The sequence below is a fragment of the Oculina patagonica genome, chromosome 12 (genome assembly GCF_052425735.1).
Source record: "Oculina patagonica isolate OP01 chromosome 12, crgOcupat, whole genome shotgun sequence".
NCBI lineage: Eukaryota > Metazoa > Cnidaria > Anthozoa > Scleractinia > Oculinidae > Oculina > Oculina patagonica.
In genome coordinates, this window is record NC_135769.1 from 31,830,052 (window position 1) to 31,853,432 (window position 23,381).

Below are 23,381 nucleotides of genomic sequence, written 5' to 3' on the forward strand. Positions count from 1 at the left end.
ACTCACTCAAAAGATTTCTCCTCCTGAAATTCCTTCGAGCTAAAACTTTATTTGTGGGTTTACATTCCCCTCACTTTTTAACAGAGCTCTGCGACTAAACCTGTCTGTAAAATACAAATGAGAATAAAAATGAAATGCAAACCGACAGAAATACAGTCACGAATTAATTTAATTCAGGACATGCAGCAGTTAGCAACTCGCTGCCTGAGTGGGAATAGAATACCCGCCTGACAGGTTTAGCTTGATGCTGCTAGTCCTACCCACTAGGCCTAGTGGCCCATCGATTAAGCTGGAGATTATGCCTGTTTCCGTAGCATGAAGCGATCTACGAGTATTTCTATTCCCCTCTGGATGGGATGTTAGTTTTTAAAATAGCATTGTAGTTTACTCGCCGGTACCCATTTATACAAATGGGTGGAGGGAGGTGCTGTGAGATATTAAAGCATCTTACCCAAGAATTCAACCTTGAACCCGGATCGCTCGATCCAGAGTGCACTGCACTAAGCAACACACTATGTCCCCCACGCCCATTACCTTGAACATGGCGGAAAATATTTCAATATGATATTTTCTTTTTGCAACTTTTATTCATGTTTTGTCTACAAATACACAAAGAGAAACCAAGTAAAACAAAAGTAGGCCGGTAGTTGTTCTGACATGAACATAAATAATGTTATTGCACATATAAATAGAAGCAAGAGTAACTGATATACTTAGATTATTTTGCATCAAAAAATTTAATTACCCAAAAATTTGTTGTCTCGGTCGACGTGAACTTTTCAGTTTAGTAAAACCGCTCTTTTTAGAAGTATCAGTTCCCTGGATTACTGTCTAGCTACTTTCTGCAGCTTTGTTCAACTTTGACTTTGAAATAGGTTTCGTAGCGTGTCCATGACTGCTTGTCGAATGGGTCTCATCTTCCAACAGTAAATGACAGGATTCAGAGAGGAATTGATTCGCAGCAAGGTCTTGAAGTAAATCATCAGACCACTTAAAGTGGTGCTTGGTCCAGTTAAGCGCACGACGAAAGGCAAAATATACTCAGGCAAACAACAAATCAAAAACACAAGATATACGTAGAATGTACTGACGGCAGATTTTTTTTGCCTCGCCAAATTTGTGGTTTCACCATTCTCTTCTACTTGCTGTACTTGCAGCGCTTGAATTTGGTTTGTGTGACGTCGTACAGTGAAATAAATGTTACAATAAATAATTGTTGTAGAAATAAAACAAAGACCAAACATAACAGCGACAACAACGAGAGAAACCTCGGCGGAGATCCAGAAACGCATTATTGGAATAAATACACTCAAAACCCAAATTGAGATCACCACAGCAACAACACGCTTGCGTGTCACAAGTTCCTGACATCTGAGATGAAGATGAATAGCCAAGAATCTGTCTACACTTATGGCCACAACGATGAAGAACGAGGCTCTAACAAAAATAGATGCGACGAAGACGTACACTTTGTGCACGGAATAAAAGGCGTTGTGTTTAGTATTTTGCTGTAACTGCATGGCAACTTTTGCGAGATACAAAGGTTGAACCAGTAAACCAACACCAAGATCAGAAACAGCAAGACTCAGGAGCAATGTTTTTAAAGGCTTTGGCAACGACGAAGTTTTTCTTAGTGCGTGGATTGTTAAAATGTTCAACATGATGGCGGTGTAGCATGAGAAGGAGTTGAACACACAATTGACGATGTACGATGAAAACAGCGGGCTAGCTTCACTCATTATACAGCAAGATTTTTAGGGAGCAGTATGGAGCGTTGTAACAGTGAAACTCAGTTGTATCCTTGGCAGAACTTTTGTTTGCGGACGAGTAGTTTGTTGTTTCAGCAGGATGTGAAACTTGTTAAATGCTTTGTTACCGTCCTTTTCAGGAGTGATGACAGTACATGTACCAAGCGACCATCTGCTTACACGCTAAAATAAATATCAGTCCAACTGACAGGCAATCGTTTTTTCTTCTTTTCATCATCATTTCCCGAAAAACCAAAATCAGCAGTCAGTAAAAGACAAAATGGTAAGGTATATTTCTGACGTACAAGTGAGAAAAAAGAACGAGAGAACTGTATATCTATATTTATATCTAGCTATTATCTATTTCATCTACATAACAACGCCAGTCTGGTTTCCATTTTCAGAATTGGAGTGGGAAGGTCGCTTCCCAAGAGAACGCAAATAACATTTTAAACCGAATTCAATATTTGCAGAATTAAAATTGATTTATTAATTAAAAATGTATAACAACGCAACGCCACGGAAATAATGTTTGACAAGAAAACGGATCCAAGTTTGAACACGCATTCTAATTAAGCTCAGATGGCCAAATGTCCCGCATATTAACTTCTCCGCAGTTATTCCAGGTTTACTCAATTCAAGTAGTTAATACACTGGATTCCTGATGTCGACTCCTCATCTCTTATATTTTATCATAATTAAAATAAAAGTACGACTTTTAGGGAAACTATTTGATATAAGCAAAACAAAAAGGATAAAGCTTTGCTTATAATCGATTATAATTAAGGAAAAAATCATATTTCTATGACATTTTGAACAGTTGTCTTGGGTCTATCCATCAAAAAATTTGTTGCTATCAATAGTGACCTAGCTACGAATCAAGAATTAAGGTAGGACTAAAATTAACTAAGAAGATTTTACAGTTTGCGTTGGTTTGTAGTATGTTTATACTTTAAAAGAGAAAAGCTAGCGTGCACTGCAGAAAAAAAATTAAATCATTTGGATGTATATAATGTCATGTTTTTGTGACAGTTTGAACAGTTGTCTTGGACCTGTCCATCCAAAAATTATCTGCTTTGATTAGAGTTCTATACGGATGAGGACAGCGGGTTGGACTAAAAAAATATGAGTAGTAAAGTTGGTGCAGAGAGTTAGATAGGTTCGAGTATGTTTCTATATATGCTGTAGAAGAGAAAAGCAAAGTTTGATGACTATTGCTTTCATTCATGAAAGATCAGACGGTCAAATGCTCCTCAAATAAGTTTTTCCGTGGTTATTTCAATTTAGCACAGAACGTAGTTAACACACTGAATTCTTGACGTCTGCTGCGCTTACCTGCTAAACTTTATCATGATTAAAATAAAACTATTATTGCAAGGCAAACTAATTACTCCAAAAGCAGTCAATGATGAGTCAAGTTTATATTTACTGCTTAGTTAATCTACATGCCATGTTTCTATGACAGCCTCAATTAAAGCAGGCCTGTCTATTTGAACATTCATTGATTTGAATAGAATTCAACGGATGACATCCTTCACGAATGAAGACGGAGGGTTGGACTAAAAATAAAAATAAGTAATAAGCTGTTACACTGAGTCATTCAAAAGTTAGTTAACACTTTGAAAAAGAAATCTTAATTTCCTACAGAAATAATATAAACTAAACGCAAAATCAAACGCCTACTAATAGAATTTGACAGGTTAGAATTCCGGCCGCGCACGTTTATCCCTCTCATTTTTCCGTGTTATTATTTATTATGTAAAAATTTTTGCTTTCGCCAGAGTTCTGAAATTACGACAAAAACCGAGCTACGATTTTAGATAATTTAAATTGGTTAATTGAATTGATTAATTAAAAAGAAAATATTTCATTTGGATATACAATGTATGCAGTTTAATTGCAAAACCGTTTCTCAAAACTAGCAAAAAAGCTCACGGAAGCATTATTCGCGTTGTGTTCTTTCCGCGCTTTCAAACGAAAGAACCTGGAGAAAAAATCTGCCCTCACCATATATAGGTGAGTGCAGGTGTAACAGAAGACGAACGAGTGGGATTCTTCTGACCGTTTTCACAAAAACGCACTTTCTTCAGTGAATTTTCCTTTATCCCAATACTTTTAAAACAGAACTTCATGTGCAAGCCCGACTGTTGTGGGATACATCACCCCTCACAATTTGTTTTCCAGAAATGCACAAGGAAACGTGTCTCGAAAATAAAAGAGAAAATAAAATGAAAACGGATAGAAATAAAGACGCGAATTGTTTCAATTCTAGACATGCAGCAGTCAGCAACCCGTGTCTGAGTGGAAATATAAAACCTGTCTGTCCGGTTTAGTTGGATGTGGCTAGTCCTAGCCAATATACCTTCAACACGGAGGGAAATATTTCAAAAGAATATCTTCTTTTTTGAAACTTTTATTTATTTTCGAACAAATACACCAGAAATACTGAGTAAGAGCAACGTAAGTAAGCAGATGTTCTTGACATAAAAAATTATATTAATTATATTATCGTCTTTTTACATATATCAGTATAAACAAGGGAAATTCTATCTGATATGGCTACAAGTTAAAAGTGAAATGAAATGGGTAATAAAGTGCCAAAAATGATTTTTTTTTTTTAAAAAACAAACAAACAGGCGTTTCGGGCAAAAGCCCTTCTTCGGTGGTAAACGTCGCCACGAGAATGTGACAAACTAGCCGAGCTAGTGCCACACAGTATTGTATTGGAACTTTTGTTCTTATTATAATGGCTACAAGTTATACTGCATCTAAAACTTAACATAACGAGAAATTAAGTGTCTCGAACGAAACACTTGTAATTTTAAAATTTGAACTTTTTAACTTAATTTTAATTGTTTTTTTTTTTTTTTTTTTTTATTATTATTATTATTATTATTATTATTATTATTATTATTATTATTATTATTATAGATGAACTGTTAACAGTGTAAGTTCGTTTGAACACTGTCTAATACTGCAGCTATGTTGAGTTTTGACTTGAAAATATATTTCGAAGTATGTCCATGATAGTGTGTCGAATGTGTCTCATCTTCCAGCAGTAAATAACAGGATTTAAAGATGAATTCAGAAACACAAGCGTGATTGTGTAAAGCACCAGACCATTTAAAGCAATGTTTGGCACAGAAAACAAATAGGCCATATTAACAAAATACTGTGGCAAGCAACAAGCCGAAAACACAAGATATACGTAGAATGTACTGACGGCAGATTTCCTCTGCCTCGTAACATTTGCCATTTGACCATTCTGTGCTACTTGCTCTTGCAGGGCTTGCATATATTTTGTGTGGCGTCGTACAGTAAAATATATTCTGCAATAAACAATTGTTGTACAAATGAAACAAAGACCAAAAATAACAGCGATAACCGCGTTTGCAATTTCTTTGGAGCCAAGCCAAAAATACAACGACGAAAATATACTTAAAACCCAAATTGAGATCACCACAGCAACAACACGCTTGTGAGTCACAAGTTCCTGATATCTGAGGTGAAGATGAATAGCTAAGAATCTGTCTACACTTATGGCCACAACCGTGAAGAGCGAAGCATGAACAAATATAAGTGTAAAGATGTCATATGAAGTGACAATGGATTGATCAGTAGGATTGACCATCAGTACAATGTACAAAGGTTGAACCAGTAAACCAACACCAAGATCAGAAACAGCAAGACTCAGGAGCAATGTTTTTAAAGTCTTTGGCAACGACGAAGTTTTCCTCATCGCGTGGATTGTGACAATGTTCAACATGATGGCGGTGTAGGATGAGAAGGCGTTGATCACACAGTTAGCCATGTACGATGAATAGAGTGGGTCGGCTTCATTCATTTTATAGCCGGCAGCCGGAACTTTAGAAAAAAAACAGCGTTCGATATTACAGTGAATTGAAATTGTACCGTGGATTAATATGCGCACGAGATTGTTTGACTTTTAAAAAGATGTGAACCAGGTTTCTTCTTCCGTTCTAGGACTGATACGTGCGTGGGCCAATCTTCCGTCGGTTTTCATATGAAAATGAATTTCAGCCATGCTCATTTAAATTTATTTTTAAGTTTTCTTAATCACTATTACCCGGAAAACGAACACGACCAGTAAAAGAATAACAAACATGATATATTATGACGTCCAAGGCGAAAAATTCAAAGTCTAATTTATCGTTTGTCATAAAAGCGAAAGTTAGAAAAAAGATGCTGAATATAAATTGTAAATTACAAAAACCGAGCTCGATTTTGCATAACTTAAATTTATTTATTATTATGAAAACAACTCCTTTCAAATAAAGTTTTACGAGAAAACGGATGGCTTTTTGAACATGCATTCTAATGAAGCTAAGATGTCAAATGTTCCTCAAATTAACTTTGCCGCAGTTATTCCAAAATAGTTAATATACTGAATATGCTCGACTTCTACTGCGCTTATCTCCTTAACTTTATCATAGTTAAAATAAATTGGTATTGCAAGGTTAACTATTTGTTCGAAAAGCAGTACGTGCATCCAAAAATAACTAGAAATTAAAAAACATCTACGCGTTATTTGTTTCTATGACAACCTGAACAGTTGTCTTGGACCTGTCCCTCTTGAGCTGAATTAGTTGACTCGAAGTAAAAAGTTCAACAGATAAATACAGAAATTTGGACTGAAAAATAACTAATGAGGTGTTACATTGAGTTAATTACAGACAGGAGTGTGTTTGTTTTTTAAAAGTGAAAAACTGAAATTCACTACAAAAATATTATAAACTAGACGTATAAGAAAACACCTGCGCTAATAGAGTTTTACAAATTAGTATTCCTTTTCGTTTTTTCCTGATTATCATTTTTAAAATAATCGCCAGGAAAGCAAAATAACGTTCTCCTCCTGGGATTCCCTTGAGCCAGGACTTCAGCTCCCCCTCCGTGTTTTAACATAGCTCTGCGACTAAACCTTCTCTAAAATAAAAATTAGAATAAAAATTAAATGCAAACCAACAGAGAGGAAGACGCAAATTAATTTAATTCAAGTTATGCAGCAGGTAGCAACCAGTTGCCTAAGTGGAAATAGAATACCTGCTGCCTCGTCCCCAGTCGCCGGTCGGCCGGCCGGTTAAGACGGTAAGGCCGAAAAACAGGGATCCCGGGGGTTGATGGTTAGGGAGCAAGCTGCGGACAGTTCCCGTCCGCATCAGTCCCACAAACCCACGTGAGCAGTACATAACCAAGGACAAGCACGGCTGCGGACGAGGCAGGAATACCTGTCTGTCGAGTTTGACTTGTTATTGCTAGTCCTTCCCGCTAGGCCTAGTGTACCATCGATCAGGCTGGATCGGAGTTTATATCGGTTTCCGTGCATGAAGAGACTATAGGTCGGGAAACACTAGGCGACATGTCGCAGCGACAAGTTGCTGCAACATGTCGCCCCGTGTGACATGGTGCATTCTTGCGACAATCTATGTCGTTGCGACAGATTTTTGTCGCTGCGATGTGTCGCACGGATTCAAAAACCAGTTTGAATTCGGGTGTACATGTATGCGACAAGTCTCTGCGACAAAATATAAATTAACCAATGAGAGAGCGTCATGTACGTATGCCATATTGAATTGGAAAACTAGTTCACATTCCCACTATTCCAAATTCGCTGCGTGAGCACCGAACAAGCGTCTTGTCGCAGCGACTTGTTTTGAAGCAGTACACACTAAGCGACTTGTTACAGAGACCTGTCGCTGTGACATGTCGCCTAGTGTGTCCCGACCTTATGAGTATTTCTATTCCCCCCTGGATGGGATGCTAGTTCATCGCAGGGTTATCCCTCAGCATTTCATTCGCCGCTACCAATTTATACACCTGGGCGGAGAGAGAAACTAAGATTAAAGCATCTTGCCCAAGAGCACAACGCAGTGCTATCAACAAGGGCTTGAACCCGGATCGTTCTATCCGGAGTAAACTACACTTACCAGGACACTTCGTCCCCCACGCTCATCACCTTAAATGTGGAGAAAAATATTTCAATATTGTATTTTCTTTTTGCAACTTTTATTCGTGTTTTGGCTACAAATACTCTAGAAGAAACCAACTAAAATAAAAGAAGGCCGGTAGTTGTTCTGACATTATAAGCATTAATATAATAATCTTATTACACATATAAACAAAAGAAAGCTTATCTGATGCAGTTAGATTATTTTTCATCAAAAACTTTAAATAACTAGAAAATTGTTGTAAAACTGCTCTTTAAGGAGAATCAGTTGGCTGGGTTACTGTCTAGCTACTTACTGCAGCTTTGTTCAACTTCGGCTTTGAAATATATTTCGCAGTATTTCAATGACTGCGTGTCGAATGTGTCTCATCTTCCAACAGTAAATAACAGGATTCAGAGAGGAATTAATTCGCAGCAAGGTCTTAAAGTAAAGCAACGGACCATTTAAAGCAGCACTTGGTCCAGATATTTGCAAGACGAAACTCAAACAATACTCTGGCATGCAACAAATCAAAAACACAAGATACACGTAGAATGAACTGAGGGCATATTTTCTCTGCATCGCAGAATGTGTGATCTCGCCATTCTCTTCTACTTGTTGTACTTGCAGGGCTTGAATTTGGATTGTGTGGCGTCTAACGGCAAAATAAATTCTGCAATAAACAAGTGTTGTACAAATGAAACAAAGACCTAAAACAATTCTGATAACCACGCGAGCAATCTTGACTGAGATCCATAAATACACTATTGGAAGAAATGCACTCAAAACCCAAATTGCGATCACCACAGCAACAACACGCTTGTGTGTCACAAGTTCCTGATATCTGAGATGAAGATGAATAGCCAAGAATCTGTCTACACTTATGGCTACAACACTGAAGAACGAAGCGTTAACGAAAATCAGTGCGACAAAGACGTACACATTGTGCACGGAGTAAAAGGCATTGTGTTTAGTGTTTTGCTGTAACTGTATGATCACCTTTGCGAGATACAAAGGTTGAACCAGTAAACCAACAGCAAGATCAGAAACAGCAAGACTCAGGAGCAATGTTTTCAAAGGCTTTGGCAGCGACGAAGTTTTTCTCATCGCATAAAAAGTTAAACTGTTCAACACGATGGCGGTGTATGATGAAAACGCGTTGAACGCACAATTAGCGATGAACGATGAGTAGAGCGGATCGGCTTCATTCATTATATTGCAGGAACTTTGGAGAAAAGCACTACCGATGTTACCAGGAGATTGTTGCAGTGAAATTGTATCGTAGGCTGAGCTAAGCACCAGATAGTTTGAACTTTAACGGTGTAAATCAAATGATTTATCCAGGACTGATGAATGCTGACCAATTCACCATCTGTTTTTGCTAATAAATGTCAGTCCTAAAACAGGTGATGTTTTTGCATGCTGCCTATTTAAATTAGAAATTAAGTTTTCTTTTTTCGCATCACCAATGCCCGGAAAACGATAACAACTAGTAAAATAATAAAAAATAAAGTATATTTTTGACGTTTAAGGGGAAAAATCGAGCATTTAATTTATCGTTTGTCATAAAAGTGAAAATTAGGAAAAGCCGCTGAATATAAATTGGAAATTGCACAACAAAGAAAGTCGCGTTTCGATTTTCAAAATTGGAATTGGAAGTTCGCTTTCCTAGCCTTAGAAAATCGTAGAACTTCCTGACGTTACTGAAACATAAAACAACTCATTGGAAATACAGTTTTGCGAGAAAACGGATGGCTTTTGTGCCACAAATTAACTTCGCCGCAGTTATTCAAATTTTGCACAAAAAAATAATTAGTACCCTGAATTACTCTGTGCTCACTGCTAATCTCCTCAACTATCGTAACAGTATCGTAAAAGTTCTTTGTCTAAAACAATAAGAAATGAGTTGTTACACTCAACTATGCAGGAGTGAGTTTATAATTTAAAAGTGATAAACTGGAATTCACTGGACCAGTAATATTAACTACACGCTAAAAAACACCTGTCAAAAGAAATCTACAAATGAGAATTCCGGCCGCGTTTTTCCCGCCTTTTCCACGCACTATTACTTGTAAGGGAAGTCCACTTCACACATCGAAATTTACAATTAAAAACTAGTTAGTTTTGATTTTGAAAGTCTAGTTGATTTATCAAAAAGAAAAAAGCTCATTTGGGTATATATACGTTTTCGAAGCAAACCTTTTAAGGTCGCGGGGGATACATTGACCATGAATATAATTATAAAGCAAAATATTGGTAGGGGTGTTACTTTAAAAAACTTTATATCATAAACGTTTGAAAGACGATTCCGCTAAAACTTAACAGGGATATCAGTGGAGAATCATGAAAATGCATAAGGATCATTTTTTATTGAATGAATCGCTCTTTGCGGCAATGCTATAGGCCACTAAAGGTAATTTTTTTTTAAAAAACGTAGTTCTATGTCCAAGTTTTCTGCTCGAGAAGAACACAGAGAAACTTGATTTTACCCCTTAGTGATCAGTCATAATCTCTTTTGTGTCATATCGGACTAGGATATTCTAATTTCAAGTTTCACTGAGAATGAAAATGAAAATGCTAGAATTCGAAGTCATAAATATTTCCTTCTTAAGCTTATTTTAAAATTTGGCGTCCGATATGACAATCTACAATACACCTAGTTTACCTCCCTGCCGTGTCAGTTCATGAAATTCTATATCCGCGCTGAATTCTTGGACACAAAATTGCTTCTTTTTACCCTTCCGAACTCTTTCCGAGCAAACACGAATGCAAAAACTATGAGTATGTTAATTTTACTAATTTTAATCCACGGGCCATTACATAAAGAACAATATACCAGACAGCGCTTTGCACGTGCAAATTATTGATGCAGAAACATTACGGAGCCTGTTCATAAATATTTCGCGCATTTTCGCTATCAGTGGCCAGACTTCGTGCATGAGCTATAGGAATAATTAGTAGAGTTCGTCTAGATATAAAGCCAGTAACTAACCACTTAAGTCTTCGTCTTCTTTCGTTGTTTGAATTAGTTCACAACACATTGTGGGTAGGTATGCCTAAAGCTAGCCTAATTTGCATTCGGTACTATGTGAATAGTACCGTGGGTAGGAAAATAATCCCTTCGATCGTGTGAAGCTCGTAAGATCCAAAGGTGGCCATTTCCTTGTAAGGAAGGTAAAGGTGGCCCACCTGGGGGCTCTTCAAAGGAGACCATTCAGTTACAGAGGGAGTGGGACGTAGTAAGCATGGGTTAACCCGGAGTCGTTAGAGTCTTGCTTGATTAAATCATAGTTAGTAGAGGTGACTGGTTAGGAAAGCCGGCACACTTCAAAGGGCAAAACAATCCCCTCTACTAACTATGATAAATGGTTGAATTTTGCGACTATGAATTGGAGTTAAGAACTATTAACATCACCTTTAAAAGATCTTGAAACAAATTGAAATAATACATGCTCGCCCGCTCTTACAACTTTTCTTTATTTTCCTGTCATAAACTGACGTTCCGATGTTGAGAGAAGTAGTGAGTGGATACTCACCCTATGCGGAAATATTTCTAATTTATTTTATTTCAAAAACACAGCCGTGAAAGCCGATCTTCGAAGCTTAAATTTTCATAACAACAATTAGCAATTAGTCAAGAGATTTGAATATTCATATTGGTACACAAACACACAAACAAACACACGCATAGAGTTGAACGCCTGCGCTTTCCCGTGCCTGCCGCACCGGTAAAAATGTCACTCGTTGTTTGTTTGTTTGTTTACGCAACTTAAGACAACTCCAGCAAACTCCATAGCGAAGCCTTCAAAAGAAGAAAGCCTTCAAAAATAACGACCACAACGTTATCCGAAATTTACATATTTTTTCGCCCTTCAACCGCGAACACCTCCAAACTAAACCAAAATTCATTTCCGGTTGCCAAACTTTTTTGCATAACCGTCCTTGTGTGGAAAGGCTCAAGTTTGTCACCTTTGTCATACCTAACTAGGGGATTGAAAGTGTTTATTGATCTTACGAGCTTAACACGAAATTGAGAAACAATAGCCATTGTTTGTTCGGTTTAGTGATTGGCCAAAAACCAAAATCTCCTAGCAATGGTTAAAGTTTTTCCTATCCAGTGATAGTATTATTTCACCGTAACACCAAATGCAGTTTAGTTTAGCATCCATGACTTCTCGGTTCAACAAAAGCTTGGTTACCCATGTGTTGTAAACTAATTCGAACAACGAAAGTAAAAAGACGACTTTAGTGGTTAGTTATTGGCTTTATATTTAGACGAACTCCACTTATCCTATAGCTCATGCTTCGTGCTTACACTTTTCATAAATGCATACCGATGAGCGGAACCTGTCCCCTGCGACCTTAAACAGATTCGTTGACCGTTTAATACACGCATTCTAATGAAGCTCAGATGGTCAAAAGTTCCGCACAGACGATTGTTTTAGTCTGGGTAGCAGAGTAACGTTATCTAAACTGATTTAGCACGCAAAATTTGTCTATACATTATCCTAAGCTAATTTATAACTGAAGAATAAAACAATTGTTGCAGGGCGGACTACAGCAGCTCATGCGTAGTGAAGATCAATGCCGTTTTGTGCTTATTTGCTACCACACGCCTTGTTTCTGTGACAGCCTGAATGGTACGACCTGTGATGAGAAAAACAAAGTTAATATTGTCTTGAAGTATCACCAGGTTGGAGAAAAATCTGCTGAATAGGTGAGTGCAGGCGAAAGAAAGAAGGATACCAAGCGTGCAAGCGAGATTTTCCTTTCACATGAACTCACTTCAGTGTCCCAATGCAAGTGGATTTCTCGTTAAACTCCCTTTCTACAGTTCTGGATTTCAACTCCCCTCTCTTTTACATTATTGTCTCTAAAGTAAAAGTAAAAAATTGGAACGGAGAGAAAAAAAAAAGACGCAAGTTTGACCAGTCAGCAACCCGCTGTCTGAGTGAAATTGTAATACTTGCTTTGCAGGTTTAGTTTTATGTGGCCACTCCTACCTCACTACTTTTAATATGGGGGGGGGGGGGGGGGGGAAATATTTCAAACGAACCTTTTGTTTTTGCAACTTTTATTTATTTTGTATAGCAAATACACTGGAGGAAACAGAGGGAAACAAAATAAGACCAGTAGTTATAAACACCGATATTATTATCTCTTTACATATAAATTAAAAATAGAACAAAGTCTATCTAATATACCGCGTACATAGATTATGCTGCAACAAAAAGTTTAAACAACTAGAAATTTAGTGTCTTGACCGAGATGAACTGTTGGTGGTTGGTTATATCTTAAATAAAAAGGTTCCCCAAGTTACTATCTAAATACTGCAGCTTTGTTCAGTTTTGGCTTGGAAGTATATTTCGCAGTATGTCCATGATAGCGTGTCGAATGTGTCTCATTTTCCAACAGTAAATAACAGGATTCAGAGAGGAATTAAGAAACACTAGGGACAGTGTGTAAAGCAACAGGGCATCTAAGGCGGTACTAGGTCCAGAGATCCTCTCTACAGCTGAAGCACAGTAGTCTAGCAAACAGCAAACCAAAAACACAAGATATACGTAGAATGAACTGACAGCAGATTTTCTCTGCCTCTCAGCATTAAGCCATTTTGTGCCTCATGTGGTACTTGCAGGGCTTGAATTTGGTTTGTGTGGCGTCGTTTAGTAAAATAAATTTTGCAATAAACAATTGTTGTACAAATGAAACAAATACCAAAAATAATATTGATAACTACAATAAAAACATCATCTGCCATCCAGAAAATAGTTAATCCAAGAAATGTACTTAAAATCCAAATAAAATTCATCGCAGCAACGACACGCTTGTGCGTCACATGTTCCTGATATCTGAGACGAAGATGAATAGCCAAGAATCTGTCTACACTTATGGCCACAACACTCAAGAATGAAGCAACAGAAAATATAACCATGGTGATGTTAAACGCGATGTGAGTGAAATAAGGAGTCGGATTGACCATCCATGCATTGAACAAGGGTTGAGCCAGTAAACCAACACCGAGATCAGAAACAGCAAGACTCAGGAGCAAAGTTTTTGAAGGATTTGGCAACGACGAAGTTTTCCTTATCGCGTGGATTGTGACAATGTTCAACACGATGGCGGTGTAGGATGAGAAGGCGTTGAACACACAATTAGCGATGAACGACGAATAGAACGGGTCGGCTTCATCCATTTTATAGCAGGAACGGTACTGATTCACCGAGCTGATATGACAGTAAAAACAGTAACAACAGTAAAATTGTACCGTGGGCTGAGGTGCGCACGAGATCGTTTGATCTTGAAAGATGCAAAGAGAAAAAGATGCTAAATATAAATTGAATTTACATAGCAACGCAAGTGATCAGGTTTTGATTTTCCTCAAATTAAAATTAAAACCGAGCTCGATTTTGAAGGACTTCAACTCATTTAAAATAAAGGTTTAAAGGAAAACAGACAGCTTTTTTCAACACGCATTCTAATAAAGCTGAGATGGTCAAATGTTCTGCAGTTAATACACTGGATTATTGACATTTACTGCGCTCGTCTGCTAAACTTTATCATTGTTAAAGTGAAATTATTATCGCAAGGCAAATGTTTGGTTCTAAAATTAGTACATGATTAGTAAAGTTCTTTGTCGCGTAAAAATTAATAAGCTTTTTGGCATCATATTTCTATGAGAACCTGAACAGTTATCTTGGACCTGTCAATTTAAAGCTGAATTTAATAGCCGCCTTGAAGTAGAGTTCTATGGATGAAGATGCAGAAATTTGGATTGAAAAAATGAGTAACCAGTTGTAACAGTGAGTTAACAGGAGCACGTTTCATTTTTACAAGTGAAAAACTGGAATTCACTGAAGGAATAATATTAATTACATGTATACGTTAAAGAAAACACCTGTTAGGTATTTGTCGTCGTCCTTTATCCGTATTATTATTTATTACAGAAGTTCAATTTCGCCAGGAAACTGAAATTACGATCAAAACCTTAATTCATTGATATAAAAATCATTTGGATATACACAATTTTGCAGAGAAACCGTTTTTTTTTTTTTCGTTTATATCAATACACGCATTTGAATGTAGCCGATGGGCAAATGTTTTGCAATCACCTTAGCCTGCGTAAAAGGCTACAGTTATTAAAATTAAACACGCAAGACTGGTTATACATTATCAAAAAATCTCGATGATTTGGTAAGTGCAGAATGCAATATGGAACAATTGAAAGTATGATGTTTTATATATGTTCGTGTTTATTTGCTTTATTTTACTTTCGGAAAAACTGTTCACAGGCTACTTGTATTCTTTCCCAGGTGTTCCTTACGCTAATCTTTGCAAACGTAACACGACACTTTTGTTCGTTTGTAACAAAATACTTTTGTCTTCCTTGAAAATGCGATAACATGAAACTTTTGTTTTTTGTTTGTTTTACGGCGGCATCGATGACATTTGTTTTATTTAATTAAGTTACGGTTTAGACTGCACGGAAGACGATTCTCAAAAACTAAAGAAACAAATCTAATCAAAAAACATATTTTTCGACAGGTTTTTTAAAACGCAGTACAGCTAGGATATTTGTTTCCTGGTTATCAGGTGTTCACGGGCCGAAAATCCCGGTGCAAGTTTTTGCATACCTAATTACGAAAGCGCTGTGAAAGTCTCAAAATCTAATTTAATTAATTTGCGGTTTTTACTTGGCGCCAAGAAGTCTGCAGGAAGCCTACCGCAAACACGCAATACAAGCGATGTTCATGATAGTTCCAGAAAACAACGTAGACTAATCTGCGCATGCGTTTGGTGTAAATTACGTTGAGTAGTACCACAAGGAGAGCAAAGGGTTTTCTGAAACAAATATATACGTTTGAGATCTTCATACGAAAGTAACGTAGATGTGCTCCAGGTTTTACCTAGGGATACGGTCAGGTGCTCCCCACCCCCACCCCCTCCACAAGGAATAATTAATTAATTGATATTAATTAATTAATTGATGATTAAAAATATTTACACTGTAGCGCTTTAGGGGTTTAGCGGACGACAGCCCCACCAAACCATCACAATAGTGCATTCTGCACTAAAAAGATTAAAACCTTATCATTATTAGAACAAAACTATCGCTGCAGGCAAACCAGTTGTAGTAACAACAGTAAATGTGTCATTTGAACGTAAACATCCTTTGACTGTGTTTATTTACCGTTTCTACGTGTCATGTTTCTGTGACAGCTTAAACAGCTGATCTCGACCCGCATGCTAACCCTCGGATGTACAAGCAAACTCACACACCCACCATCGTACAAGGGGGGGGAGGGGTGTGGATGGAACCCCTCCCCAGTAGGCTTTTATAGATTGTGCTCCTAAAAGTGGCATATTATGCTACTAGCAGTGCTCAAAAGTTTGCCAAATATGCAAAAATTATGCCAGAATTCCCAAATTATGCTTCTGATTTCCGAAATTATGCTCACAAAATGACGTTGATTCTATACATAGAGGTGCGCAATAACGACACCAAATTATGATGTTTTTTAAATAAACTGTTGTTGTAAATTTATTTGTGTTTATGGCAGTTTATCACGGCCGTCAGCTGTCCAAATTAGCTGCTCGCATCTCTAAACCGTTTGTAAAATGCCTCCAACGACTTAACAATCACAATTGTATAGCTAAAACACGCATTGCAAGAACAAACTACCTAAATTTCATTTATTTCTGTAGAAAGTACACCATATTTACTACATTTTATGAATTTATGCTCCAAAAAGTGCTAAAAATTGCTAATTATGCCGTGGCAGTGCTCGTTTCACAAATTATGCTTTTTAGCTCCAATTATGCCAAAAATTATGCTAGCACAATCTATAAAAGACTACTCCCCAGGGTTTTCGTTCTATTAAGGCACAGCAAAATTATTTTGCACTTAGTAGAAAGCCCTTAGCTCACCTTACAAGATGACATAATTTTTATTGGCTGTGACCTCATATGTCGTCACGTGACGTCATAAAGGGCCGCCATCTTGAATCCGCCATCTTGGATTTCACTATTTTCTTAGAAAGTCAGAAAATAACAAAATTTGATGTAAAATCATGCCAGAATGCTAATGGAATGTGAAAATAACCAAATCTAACAATTCTGTTTCAAAAAATCGGAAAAAAAAAATAAAAAAAAGTTAAAAATGACGATTTTTGGCCAGACCTGCCTGTATTTATGACGTTGCCGTTGCAACGTCTAATATTATGGACACATGGTTGACATATCAAAATTTCCGTGAGGGATAAATGAATAGCTACTGAAAGTTTCAGCATTGTAGACTAAATCCTCTTTTCAAAATTTCAAAAAAACCTTATGGGGGGTGGCATCCACCCCCAACCCCTTCTCCCTTGCACGTCCGAGGGTTAAAACTAGTTGCTTTGGGTAGGGTTCTACGGATTAAGACCGAAGGTTGGACTAAAAAATATGAGTACAGTAAGTTAGTCAGAAGAAGTTTAGCAGAGAAAACACGATGTAATCTCGATTTGTCTTTCCTTTCTCTTTTCGGTGTGTTACCAGATTCTCATAAATAACATTGGAAGAAATATACAGCAATAAGTCAGAAGAATTCGCAAGCTTTCGCGCTGTGTTTCTTGTGCACGTTTAAACGAAGGGAGTTGGAGTAAATATTTGCTGCACAATATAAGTGCAGGCGCAAGAAGGGATAAGATTGAGCCATATCATAATAATAATAATAATAATAATAATAATAATAATAATAATAATAATAATAATAATAAGACTTTATTTAACGAGGGTAACATAGTTTACTGGTGGCCCAGTAGTTTACAATATGGCCCTCCCTAATTAATTACATATTACGTACTTAACTACATATTATATAAACCTCACTACATATTATATACTTAAGTGATAAAAATTTATTTTGTCACTGCTGCTGATTTTAAAATGTTCTAGTCCAGCATTTTGGCAGGGGACCTGCTGCTGATTTTAAAATGTTCTAGTCCAGCATTTTGTTTGTGACTTGTTTTCACATGGACTTATTTCTTCAGTGGATTTCTCATCCTCGAAATCCCTCTCATCCTCAAAATCCCTTTGAGCCTGAGCTTCATGTGCAAGCCGAGGGTAAGCAAAGTGATGATGATGATGATGAAGCCCGAACGTATCTTTGAAATATAAGTACAAATGGGAACGAATAGAAATAAACACGCTAATTAATTTAATTTTAGATGTGCAGCAGTCAGCAACCTGCTGCTTGAGTGGAATTTAATACAAGCCTGTCAGGTTTATTTGAATGTGGGTATTCCTTACATGGCGAGAAAATATTTCAAATTTTTCTTTTGTAACATATCTCTAAAGGAAACTGAGTGAAACAACAGTAGGCTGGTATATATATATTGGCTCTGAAATGATATGCATTAATATTATTATCTACAAACAAAGGAAGCTACACTATCTGATATACATAAATCGTGCTACATCCAAAATATTTAAATAACTCAAATTTTTTGTCTCGACCGAGATGAACTGTTAGTGGTAATAAAAGTATTCCTTAAGATGTATTAGTTCGTTTGATCACTGTCTAGATATTGCAGCTTTAATTTGTTCAAGTTTGTCTTGGAAATATATTTCGCAGTATGTCCATGATAGCGTGTCGAATATGTCTCATCTTCCAACAGTAAATTACAGGATTCAGAGAGGAATTAAGAAACATCAGGGTTCTTAAATACAGCCACAGATTATTTAAGGCGATGCTTAGTCCAGTGAGCATACTGGCAACAAAAGCACAATAGTTTGGCAAACAACAAACCAAAAACACAAGATATACGTAGAATGTACTGGCGGCAGATTTTCTGTGCCTCTCAGCATTTGCCATTTCACCATTCTGTGCTACTTGTACTTGCAGGGCTTGAATTTGGTTTGTGTGGAGTCGCACAGCTAAACAAATTCTGTAATAAACAAGTGTTGTAGAAATGAAGCAAAGACCAAAAATAATAACGATTACCACGGTAGCAACATAGACTGAAATCCACAAAAACATTAATGAAGAAAATACACTTAAAATCCAAATTGAGATCACCACAGCGACAACACGCTTGTGAGTCACAAGTTCCTGATATCTGAGATGAAGATGAATAGCCAAGAATCTGTCTACACTTATGGCCACAACACTCAAGAACGAAGCATGAGTAAATATGAGTGCGATGATGTTGAACGCGCTGTATGTGGAATGAGTACGACTGACCATCACCGCGATGTACAATGGTTGAACCAGTAAACCAACACCAAGATCAGAAACAGCAAGACTCAGGAGCAATGTTTTCAAAGACTTTGGAAACAACGTAGTTTTTCTCATCGCGTGGATTGTTACAATGTTCAACATGATGGCGGTGTAGGATGAGAAGGCGTTGAACACACAATTAGCGATGTACGATGAATAGAGCGGGCTAGTTCCATCCATTTTATAACAGGAACTATAGTTAGAAACAGCGAGTGATATTCCAGTAAAAAAATTACCGTAGGCCGACTGAGGTGCGCTCGAGAAACTGGTTTTATCTTAAAACACTTTTTCTAAAAGTGATGATTAAAATTCGTTGCTGCATAATAATAAAGCTTGTGTGCGTCATGTTTCTGTGACAGCCCCGATTATCTTGGACTGTCGATCTGAAAATTTATTGCGTTGAGTTCAACGGATAAAGACAGAAATTTGGACTGAAAAATAAATTAGTATACTTATACGACTTAAACTGCCTTAATTACAGCCAGGAACATGCTTAGAATAATAATAGCTACACGCGACAAAACACCTGCTAACAGAATTTGACAGGTTAGAATTCTTGCCGCTTTTACACGGTTTTCGCCGTCCTTTTTTCGCCTTTTTTGCTTGTTTACAAGCAAAAGGAAGGAGAATAGCGGTTAAGTTGGGTAATCTCGAACCACATTCTTGATAACTCTCAAGGGACTGTTTTAATTTCTCAAGGGAATACTTTCTGCTGTGGGTGATCAAAGCGCTTGACTTGTAAAGTGTCACTCTATAGTTGCGCTTCAGCACTTCCGTTCTTGTAGAAAAAACGTGACTTGTCAAATTTACAAACGTTATATAACAATTAAAAACGTGAGTAGCTCAAATCTTACGTGACATAACCAATTAAGAATGTGAGGGGTTCAGCGCTCGAAGGCAGCGAAGTTTAAAACGATTAAGAACGCAATTTGTACTGGTACAAGTCTTTAGGCGCTAATATTACTTTAACCTAAAACGATAAACAACGCAAATTTGTACTGGTACAAGTCTTTCACACACTAAAACGTTGCTAATAGTTAACCAAAGGAAACTCATTTCGTGACAATTGATTATTTCTGCTGAGTTGCACAATTTAGAATTGCAACATTCAATGCAGGCGTGAAGTGATATTTACAAGCTTTTTTGTAGCCTGTTGTGAAATTACTTCCGGTGAAAGCAGTAAACACTAAAAGTTTTTGCTTCTGTTTAGAAGTTAATGCATCGCCATTAGAAAAAAAACAGCAACTGTTTTACTGGAAATGTAGTCGTTAAAAATGGCATGTGTAGCCGTAAGGTAACGAATAACGCGAGGAGAAGCGGCTTTTGGTAATATCCAAACGAAAATTTACTTCTCAATGTAGGGTTAATGATTGCGTGACGGGGCAAAAGGTAACTCTGTCGTGCGTAACCTTTATCGGGAACCCTGCATTAAGCCGAGTAGAAATCTTTCTAACTCGAAAGGAAACAAATATTTCGATTAAAGGCAAGCGTCAAAGTTTACCATTTTTAACCAAGCCAAAGTATATGAGTCGCAAAGCGCCCAGCCGTCGCGACTGACAAATACAGCATTTCCTCCGCGAAAATAAACAAAATGCTTGAACTGAAAGACGTTTGAATTCTTCCATGATATTTTCGAACAACAATGCCCAGGATAAACCTTCTACTCATACTAACTTCATGCAAAAAAGTCGATATCTCGAAGAGATCTTTGATTCTGTATTTCATTTATTCCTTCTGAATACGTTGGATTAATTTATGTAAACTGAAAATTCTTTAGGATATATACAGTTCAGTCGAGTTTGCTTTCATAACAAAAAGAGGTTCAACAAGGGAACATAAAACCTCCCCCCCCCTTCTCGAGAGGAGGGAGCTTATGTCGTTTTGAAACCTTTTGAGGTGGTGAGGGGGGAGGGGAAGCTTTTGATCGAGACGGGCTAATTATAGAGACGAAGGGTTTTTTCAAAACATAAGTCAGTTAGTGTACATATAAAAGAAAAAAAAATTGACTTTTTAAAACCAACAGTAAAAAAATGTGGTGCATGAATCAGATTAAAAGCCTAAAATTGCTTTGTTTCTTGTTCAAGTGACTGTCATGATTCACAATCTAGGGAGAGGGCTTAATACAGAGGCGTAGGGGGGGGGGGGGGGGAGGAGATTATTAAAAAATGATCTTCCAGAAGGGGCTTTTTATATGAACTCACTCAGTCCCTCAGTGGATTTCTTTTCCTTAAAACTCCCTTTGCGCCAGAGCGCGAATGTTCTTGATTAGAAGGACCCCTGCTAATTTTACAGAACTGTGCGACTAAAAGTGTCTTGAACATAAAATAAAATGGGAACGAATAGAAATAAACACGCTAATTAATTTAATTCTAGACATGCAGCAGTCAGAAACCTGCTGCTTGAGTGGAATTTAATACCAGTCTGTCAGGTTTATTTGGATGTGGCTTGTCCTAACATGGCGAGAAAATATTTCAATTTTGTCTTTTGTAACATATCTCTAAAAGAAACTGAATTAAACAACAGTAGGCTGGTATATATATTGGTTCTGACATGATATGCATTATATTAATATAATTATCTAGATCTTTTAACAAAAACAAACAGAAGAAAACTACTCTATCTGATATACAGAAATCGTGCTACAGCAAAAAATTTAAATAACTCAAAATTGTCTGCACCGAGATGAAGTTTTAGTAGTAATATCTTTCATTAAAATTTTCTTACAGCAGTATTAGTCCACTGGATCACTGTCTAGATACTGCAGCTTTGTTCAGTTTTGGCTTGGAAGTATATTTCGCAGTATGTCCATGATAGCGTGTCGAATGTGTCTCATCTTCCAGCCGTAAATAACAGGATTCAGAGAGGAATTAATAAGAACCAGTGTCCCTGAGTAAAGCACCAGGATATTTAAGGCAGTACTTGGCCCAGAGATCCTCATCACAACTGCAGTGCAATAATCTGGCAAACAACAAACCAAAAACGCAAGATATATATAAAATGTACTGACGGCAGATTTTCTCTGCCTTGCAAAATTTGTGGTTTCACCATTCTCTTCTACTTGCTGTACTTGCAGGGCTTGCATTTGGTTTGTGTGGCGTCGTACAGTGACATAAATGTTACAATAAATTATAGTTGTAGAAATGAAACAAAGACCTAAAATAATTATGATAACTACATTAGCAATATAGGCTGAAATCCACAAATAAATTGAGGACAGGAATACACTTAAAATCCAAATTGAGATCAGCACAGCAACAACACGCTTGTAAGTCACAAGTTCCTGATATCTGAGATGAAGATGAATAGCCAAGAATCTGTCTACACTTATGGCAACAACAATCAAGAAAGAAGCGTTAAGAAATGAAAGTGCGAGGATGTACATGGTGTACAAGCTAGTATTGTCTTCAGTGTTTTGATGCAACAGTTTGACCATCCACGTGATACGCAAAGGTTGAACCAGTGAAGCAACACCAAGATCAGAAACAGCAAGACTGAAGAGCAATGTTTTTAAAGACGTTGGCAACGACGACGTTTTTCTCATCGCATGAATAGTTAAACCGTTCAGCATGATGGCGGTGAAGGATGAGAAGGCGTTGAACACACAATTAGCGATGAACGATGAATAGAGTGGGTCTTCAGCTTCACCCATTATATAGCCGGAACTTTAGAAAAAGTACTGAGCGATGTTAAAACAGTGAAATTGTACCGCAGGCTGAGCTGAACACACGATACTTTGGTCTGTAAGGGTGTAAAAGTGGTTTAAACGTTGTTGCTTCTTCCAGTGTAGAACCGATGAATGCGAGGACCAAACTAATAAGTCCAAAAAATCTTTTTGCATAATCATTTATATAAATAATTCAGTTTTCGTTTTCCGCATCAATATTGCCCGGAAAACGAAAACAACTGCCAAAAGAATAAGCAATAAGGTATATTTTTGGACTTTTAAGAGGAAAATCGAGCGTCTAATTCATCGTTTGTCACAGTAAAAGTGAAAGATACAAAAAAGCGCTGAATATAAATTTGAATTTGCATAACAAGCGAAAGTCAGATCTAGATTTCGATTTTCGGAGTTTTGCCTTCCTCAGAGTATATGTAGTTCAATTTTGTAGAACTTTAACCAATTTATTAATATCGAAAAGAACTCGTTGGAAATTACAGTTTTACGAGAAAACGAATGACTGTTTTGAACACGCATGAAGCTGAAATGGCCAAATGTTCTGCAAATTAACTTCCCTCACTTATTCTTTTTTAGCACTTAAAATTAGTTAATGCACTGGATTCTTGACGTCTACTGCACTCATGCTAAACTTTATCATAATTTAAATAAAATAATTATTGCCAGAATGCAAACTATTTGTTCTAAAATAAGTACTTGATGAGTCAAGTTCTTTGCTGTTTAAGTGCTTAAAAGCTTCTATGCGTCATATTTCT

General features: G+C 37.1%; 2 protein-coding genes across 2 annotated transcripts; both read right to left on the bottom strand.

Annotated features, from left to right (window-relative positions):
- Positions 1-854: 854 nt before the first annotated feature.
- LOC144633558 (beta-4C adrenergic receptor-like) lies at positions 855-1,739 on the bottom strand. The gene has a single exon (XM_078492405.1). The coding sequence runs from the start codon at positions 1,737-1,739 to the stop codon at positions 855-857; it is 885 nt and encodes a 294-aa protein (XP_078348531.1).
- Positions 1,740-4,728: 2,989 nt separating this feature from the next.
- LOC144633559 (adenosine receptor A3-like) lies at positions 4,729-5,592 on the bottom strand. The gene has a single exon (XM_078492406.1). It carries the CDS (start codon positions 5,590-5,592, stop codon positions 4,729-4,731), a length of 864 nt encoding a protein of 287 aa, XP_078348532.1.
- Between the last annotated feature and the right edge of the window lie 17,789 nt (positions 5,593-23,381).

What these genes read in the sequence shown, in the direction of transcription:
- LOC144633558 (XM_078492405.1), bottom strand. Translation starts at nt 1,739, where the DNA reads ATGAGTGAAGCTAGCCCGCTGTTTTCATCGTACATCGTCAATTGTGTG.
- LOC144633559 (XM_078492406.1), bottom strand. Translation starts at nt 5,592, where the DNA reads ATGAATGAAGCCGACCCACTCTATTCATCGTACATGGCTAACTGTGTG.